Source organism: Delphinus delphis, chromosome X, assembly GCF_949987515.2.
Source record: "Delphinus delphis chromosome X, mDelDel1.2, whole genome shotgun sequence".
In the NCBI taxonomy this organism is placed as follows: domain Eukaryota; kingdom Metazoa; phylum Chordata; class Mammalia; order Artiodactyla; family Delphinidae; genus Delphinus; species Delphinus delphis.
This window is the reverse complement of record NC_082704.1, coordinates 20,930,340-20,937,854: the sequence shown is the minus strand read 5'-3', so window position 1 is coordinate 20,937,854 and position 7,515 is coordinate 20,930,340. Positions and strand designations below refer to the sequence as shown.

Genomic DNA, 7,515 nt, shown 5'->3' with positions numbered 1-7,515 from the left:
TCTTATTATTTCTGGAGCCACGGTTCGTCTAGCATGATTATGCTGAAACTATCTTTTTAAAAACTGATTCAAATACCCCAAGTTTTTAAAAGGTTAAATTAGTGAGGAAAAACAAAGCATTATTTATCATCCCTTGGGAGTATCCATAAGCCAAACACCTTTGCTTAGGGCAATATTCATAAAGAAAGACCAGAGAAAAAGAAAGAAGAGAGCTCTTTACACATGACATATGAGGATATCGTAGAATTTGCTCTGGCTTGTGATAAATATATACAGAGCAAATCAAATTACAGGATGTCCTATTTTAAGAAATCCCATTTTCTACACAAATGAAATAGGGCTTAATTTATCACATTCTGAAAGTATCCTTTAATATTCTTTGAAATAAGGGATTCCATTACATCACTTAGCTTATATGTGAAGACTAAAGTACTTGTCTCAAGAGGTGGAGGCAGTGGCAACGTGTTAAAAACCACTGTCCATTGGAAATCAATCCATAACAAAGATGACACTTCTAAAATTATAATGTAAATCAATGAGGGAATATATGATTCCATTTTCAAAAATGTGCTTCATGTACAAATGTCCAGGAATGCATCTACTGTGTAAAACAGCATCTAGTTTTAGTCATATATGGCATAATTCAAAAACAAAAACCACACTCAACCCTGTATCTCTGGGTTAGTAAGGCAGGAGGAACAAAAATGAGCCATATCTCAGGTGCTGGGGGATGTTATTTGATGAATTAACTAGGAGCCTAGAGGAAACTAAAGTTGCTGTCCTCTGACTGGAACATTCAAGTTTATCATTTGTGTGTAACATAAAAGGGCAATTTAGATGTTAAAATTTAATCAACATGAAACATTAATGCCTTAGGTTGAAACAGAGAATAGCACAATAATGGCATTAGAAAGGGTGAAAATAGCACCATTACTCTCATTGACATCATCAACGTGTTTGCTTCAGTGAACTGTACCTCCAAAATGGAAAAACAAAAAATTCATTTGTAAGGAAATTATCATCAATACTTAGCTTTCTTCTTGCCCAACTGCAGAATGACCTACATTCTACAAAGGATACAAAAACATCTAACTGAAATATAGATTTTTCTTTATTTACAACAGCAACATTTGGTAGATTTCCCTGACCTTCTTTTGGTTAATATGACTCATTAGGAAAATTTATAATAAAAGTTGATCATTACCAAATGAAAAAATGAAATATTACTTTTGGGTGGTCACTAAGTAGTGTTTAATATTCACTAAACAAACATTCATTTGGTCATCCGCCTACAAGTCATTAATTTCCTACTATGTGCCAGACATATAGTAATGCATATGTATATATCTATGTGCAGACCTATTAAATATAGGTGGGTTTTGGAATGAGAACCAGAAGACCTTGCTTCTGAGATAGTACACCCCTCCCAGCCTCTCCCAAGTACCATTTCTATAGCGATGATTCCTACATCTGTAGCTCTAGCCCTAACTTCTCTTATGAGCCTCAGAATCATATTTCTAACTACCAACCAGACATTTCTATCTAGAAATCCCACAGGCACTTCAAATTTCACAAGGTCAAATTGTAACAGTCCTGTATGTATGCATGTCCGTGCTCATACATGCCAGGCACTCACAATGTACTTTCAAACCAATATTAACTCTGCCCACTCTTATTTTACTTGCCAGACCCAGCTCAAGTATTGACTCTTCTGGGAGCTCTCCATGACCTTTCTAGCAGAATTAATTGTTACTCTCTCCATATTCTCGTTGTACATACTATATACCCTTAATACAATATTTACTTTTTCTTGTCATTAGTGAATTTTTATAATTAATGAATTAGGTATCTTTTGTCTTTGCTACATCATAAACCTTTATGGCAGATGTACTGTTTCATTGTTGCTGTCTCATTTTTGTGTCTGAATGGATTAATTTAAAAACACTCAAATAAAATGGTGTTTTTACAAGGAAATTCTGTTTCAGTAGGTCTGAGCTGAGACTTGAGGGTCATGGCAACGTCCTGTAGCCACACTGCCCTTTCAGTGATACCACACTCCAATGATAGATGTTCCTGGGTTTGCAGCAGTCCAGTAGTGGGAAATACTTTTAGGCAGCCCTTTCAGCAGCTCTTAAAATAACACCCCTTAAAGCAAACACCTATGGCCTATGAAGCCTTTCTTTGACTTTAGTACATGTCGTTCTCACTGAACTGCATCCCTGAGCAGCTCATATGGTGACATGTTTAATGTAGCTGGGTTACCCAAGGCTTGCAGAGATTAGGCAGCTGTCAGTAAAACATTCGGGAGGGCTTTGTGAATTGCTTTCTAAAATCACTCTAAATTAGCAATTAATGGAAAAATTTTGACAACTTGTTCAACACGGAGTACAGTCGGATAAAAATCAACCTCTGGAGAATTCAACACTGTTTATCATTAATGCTAGAGTATATTTAACAGATAAATTTTTTCCAGAGTAGTTATCTCAATTTATTTCAGTGGATATCCTTGATTAGTAAATTCTTTCTCCCCCCTTTAAAGAAAATTTAGAAATTATCTCATCCATATAGTAAAGGGGAGGAACAAACTTGGGGAGGAATATATGAATATGTAGTTAGGGATAAATGGAATTAATCTTTTTTTATGCATTGTTATAAGTAACTAACTTTTTCAGGGAACAGTGATAGGTTATTTGTACTTAGAGACATGTATTCCATTGTTTATCTTAAGTGAACTATATGCATGGGTTCATTGAAATGCTGGCATGGTTACTTTTTCAATTACATTTTCAATTATTTCACACTCACAGGTTACACAATTAATTGTACTTCTGTAGATCACTTTGACCCAGAACTAGAAAATATTTCAAAATAATTAAACTTTACTAATATAAATACGTACAGACTTAGGCTATCCAGTTTTTTAAAAGGCTAGCCATGTGATTTGGCATCAAGGAGATACACCCTAAATTGAGAAAGTTAACAGTGAGTGAGTGATGAAGTTAAGGGCTAAGCCAGAGAACAAATCAGGGTAGAGATGTTCCTTCTATTTCTTGATAATACGTCACGTAGAAAGCGTCACTTCCTCTGAAAATGTTCTCCCAATGTCCCAAAACGATGACAAAGTACCATAAAAATACCCTATAACCTACAAGAAGACAGGCAGTGAATACTTTGGTGAAGTTCTTGGGTAATGTTTGAAAAAGTTTTCAGCAAATACACACACACACACACACACACACACACACACACAAAGTAGAAAGAGAAACTGCCTACAAAAAAGATCTTTCAAAACTAATTTTGTAAAAAACAAAATATTTTAAAGGAGTCTTCAAACTTAAGTATTTGCAGGTGGAAATACTAAATTCCAGTGCCATCTAAAATGTATACATTTTCCTTTATCTTCTGGTATCACATATGGAAAGTTTATAAATGGATAAGCACCATGGCCTGACCTAGAAATGAATTAGGGCAAATTTTATGGTAAAAAGGCAGGAAAACAACAATATTCTATACTATTTAAGAGTAAAATTTTTACTCTTATTTATGCATTTACTTATTTTTTCATAGCCTTGAACTTTAGGTCTCCAGAGGCAAATACATTCATTCAGTAAATATTTACTGATTGCCTATGATTTGTTAGGCATTAGTGGAGAAATGTGAGAATATAAAGATGACACTTACATTCTCTGCTCTTAAGACACTTATAACTGACTTGGAGACACATACATGCACACAAATACATTTTACTGCTATATAACAACAACTATATAAACCTGTTAAAACAATCTCTGTAAACAAAAACTGCTTTTTTTCCCTGTATTTCTTAACTCCCTTTTAGTACCACTCAGTATATTACTCAGTTGGTTCAGATTTGCAATTGAACAGCATGTAGTGGACACCAAGCCAGCATCTGAGTGCCAAAACATTTAAGGAAAAACAGACATGCCACAATACTAATACAAGGTCAGCACAACCTGGCCAGTTGTGAGGAAGGGCCAGTCTCCCCTCTCACTTCCAATATTCTCACATATGGAGAAGTACAACCTGTTTTCCTAACAATCCATGCTTTGTATTTGTCTATGCTCCAAAGTATCGATACTTTTCTTCAACCTAATCCCATTTACTTTTATTTTCCACCCCATCTTCTTGAAATAAACTTCCTGTGTCCTTGATAATCGTATATTATTATATTGAGGGTCATAACATCACTACTATTTTTTAACAATATATTTATTCTACTTTAGGTAAGAATCTTTAAAATTGACAAAATTAAATCTTAATAAATTGGACTTTACAAATTAAGAATCTTATCAGAAGGAGTTGGGACGGGCTCATTTTCCTTTTTTGCAGTTTTTTCCTGTGACTTTAACTGTTAAGCAGAATTAGAAAATTTAAGTATGTTCAAATATAATATTTGGTATTGAAAACAGCAACAGCAAAAATATCCAGTCTATACCCTACATCAGTATACATTCTGCCCAGCCTGCAATACGTTCTACATTTTCACACTTGGAATTCCTGTTTTGAATGATGGCACTGAAACTCTGTGCGAGTTCCTTAACAAACATTCAAATATACTCACAAGTCTTAATAGTACTAAGGCAAGAAGTGAAAAAATACATATTCACTTATGGGTTTTGGAATGAGAAAACTTAAATAAGGGTTTAAGGAGAAAAAGATTGATTTGGTTTTCAAATTAACTCTAAACATTCAATCAGCAGAGCCCCTGCGTTCCTAAAGTGTTCTGACCAAATGAGATTCTGGTACAAAAAACAAGATTGTATAACAACTTTTTTTTCAAAGTGAATGAAGTTTTTAAAAAGCGTGTTTAGCACCAACAACTTACAAACTACAAACATGAAGACTACAATTTACAAATGGAATGCTTCCAAAAGCCGGTAATCTAGAACTTGGAATGCATCCTCCCACTGGAACAATGCTATAAAACGACAGCTAGCTTTCCAGAACAGATGTACAAACTGTTTTTAAGAGTGTTCTTAATATACCATCTATCTGCACTGAAAAATAACCAAAACAGCATCATCGTGATACTAGTAACAAAAAAATAATAAAAGAAAAAGAAAATATACATAATTGTAAAACCATGACTGCCTGGCCTTCAAGAGAGAATATGTAAATGACTCAGAGTGAACAGATCTAAGAATGTCAAAAATTTTTGTATAATTCAAAACAATAGTGTTGGACAGGTGTAGAAAATTATTAAAGCAAAGTTTTGACTGCCTGAAGGACACCTCACTCTCTAGCCCGCCCTCTTTCTTTCTCTCTCTTTGCCTAACACACTGAGCAGAGGTAAGTTGGGCCCTTTCCACCTGGAAGATAAAAGCCACACAGAGTAAAAGCACAAACACAGAGTGAAGGAGGAAATCGAGAGGGGACTGGAAGGTGTATCTGGGCACTTTGAGGACACGGAGGCCATCCTTAGCTCCAGAGGCCGGCATAGTTCCCGTGGAGGCCGGAAGGGAGAGGCCCCCCAGCGACGAAGAGCTTCATCTCGGGCCAGTTGTAGCAGTGCGTGTAGAGCGCGTTGGGGAACTCGCCGATGCCACCGAAGTAGTTCACCCACAGGTCATCGTGGTTGAGCCAGCCTCTGCCACAGGTGAGCTTGAGCTTCCTCCCTGCGGGCCCCGGAGGGAAGTGCGGGCTGGCCGAGGCCCTCTCCTCCAGGAACGTCTGCGCGCGGATGTCATAGAAGAGCAGGCAGCCGTGGCCCGTGCCCACGGTGACGATGTGCTGGTAGAAGCTCAGGGAGCGCACACCCGTGCCGCCCTCTCGGGAGCACAGGGGCCGGATGTTCTGCTGGCGCTGCCGCGGATCCAGGAAGGAGACGTGGGACTGGGAGCCCACCGCGTACAGGGACAACTCGTCGCAGTAGGTCAGGCACACGTTCTCTCGGCAGTAGGGCAGCCTGATGGACAGCAGCCTGGACAGGTTGCTCTGGGCTTTCCACAGGTGGAAGTAGCCGTCCAGGGACACGGCTCCCAGCTCCTGGTTCTTGCCGCTGAAGGCCAGGGCCCGCACCTTGCGGTTACTGGGGTTGGTGCTGGCCCTGGGGATGGTCTCCACGTCCCTGGGACGGATGTGGGCGTACAGGGGGAGGCCCGCGTCGTTGTGCCAGGCGATGCTGCCATGGAACATGTCGGGGTCCATCTTCCAGAGCGCCACGGTGCCGTCGCGGGAGCCACTCACGGCCACCGTGTCGCTCATCCAGGCGATGGCGAAGATCCAGTCCTTGTGGCCGTGGCGGTCGCCCAGGCACACGGGGTCCAGCGTGGGCAGCTGGTAGACGGCCAGGCTGTTGGGGTTCTCGCCCCCGGTGGCCAGAAGCGTCTTGGAGGGATTCAGCTGGATGGCGTGGATGCCGCAGCTCGGCTGGGCGCGGGCCGACGCGGGCCCGCGGTCCCGCATCAGGGGGATGCGCGTGATGTGGCCCGACTGCACGTCCACCACGAAGAGCGTGTTGCACTTGGTGCCGCACACCACCTGCCTGGCGTTCAGCCACTGCGACGCGAACACCTTGTTGAGGGTGCCCAGCGCCAGCTCGCGCTCCCTCAGCAGCTCGGGCAGCTTCCGCACCGCGTAGCCGCGCAGCTTGCCCTCGAAGCCCGGGAGCCCGGCGCGGCCCCGCGCCCCCACCTCGCGGCCCTTCAGGTAGTGCAGCAGCGAGCGCAGCGCCGCCGGCCGCTTGGGCTTCTTGGGAGGCAGCGGCCCGTCCCCACCCGCCGCGAGCGCCGGCGCTTTCCGCTTCCTGCTACCTGTTTGCCTCGCCATGGTGGACGGCGGGCGAGTGGCGGCGGCGGCGGCGGGGGACCGGGGCGGCCGCGCGGCGCGGAGCCAACAGAGTCCGGGGCGCGGCGGCGACGAAGGCGAGGGCGGCCGGACCGGGCGAGGAGAGGTGGCCAGGAGGAGCGGAGCGCAGGCGGCGCGCGGCGGCTAGGTGGCGGCGCGAATCGAAGCGAGGGCGGGAAGCGCCACCGCTGGCGCGGCGGGAGCGAAGTCGGTGTGGGACGAGGACGACGCGGGGGTCGAAGGTGAGGGTTCGGAGGCGGCGGGGGGGAGCGGGCGGGGAGCTGGTGGGAGGGAGGACACGCCGGCTGCGTGGATGGATTTGTTGGGCCTGGGATGTGCTGGGGGCCTCGCTCTAGGACCCCGAGCTGGCCATGTGCTTCTGACCTAGCTCCCCACTAAATGACTGGGGATATTTTGCCACTCTTAGAACAGCAGCCGGGCAGCCCCTCTGCTGGAACCTAAACAGTTTCAACCAAATAGAGGTACATATATTTTTTCTCCTCAAATTGAGGTCTCTGATCTCCTGCAGTGCAGTGGCCTGAAGGATGCCTTCTGAATGCAGATCCCCGGGGCCCCACACTCTGGTCAGGGAAATGTCTGGGACACCTTGATCAGGTACTGCCTTGAGAACATGGCAGGCTGAGCTGACATGGGAGAAAGGGTGTTCCGTGGAGGTGCTCGCTTCCATTGTAACTCAGAGCCCTGAGA

At 43.8% G+C, this 7,515-nt stretch overlaps 1 protein-coding gene across 1 annotated transcript; it reads right to left on the bottom strand.

The window, feature by feature from the left end:
• Positions 1–5,439: 5,439 nt before the first annotated feature.
• On the bottom strand, positions 5,440–6,789 carry LOC132418346 (DDB1- and CUL4-associated factor 12-like protein 2). Its single transcript, XM_060002161.1, has one exon. The coding sequence runs from the start codon at positions 6,787–6,789 to the stop codon at positions 5,440–5,442; it is 1,350 nt and encodes a 449-aa protein (XP_059858144.1).
• Positions 6,790–7,515: the final 726 nt, after the last annotated feature.

What these genes read in the sequence shown, in the direction of transcription:
- LOC132418346 (XM_060002161.1), bottom strand. Translation starts at nt 6,789, where the DNA reads ATGGCGAGGCAAACAGGTAGCAGGAAGCGGAAAGCGCCGGCGCTCGCG.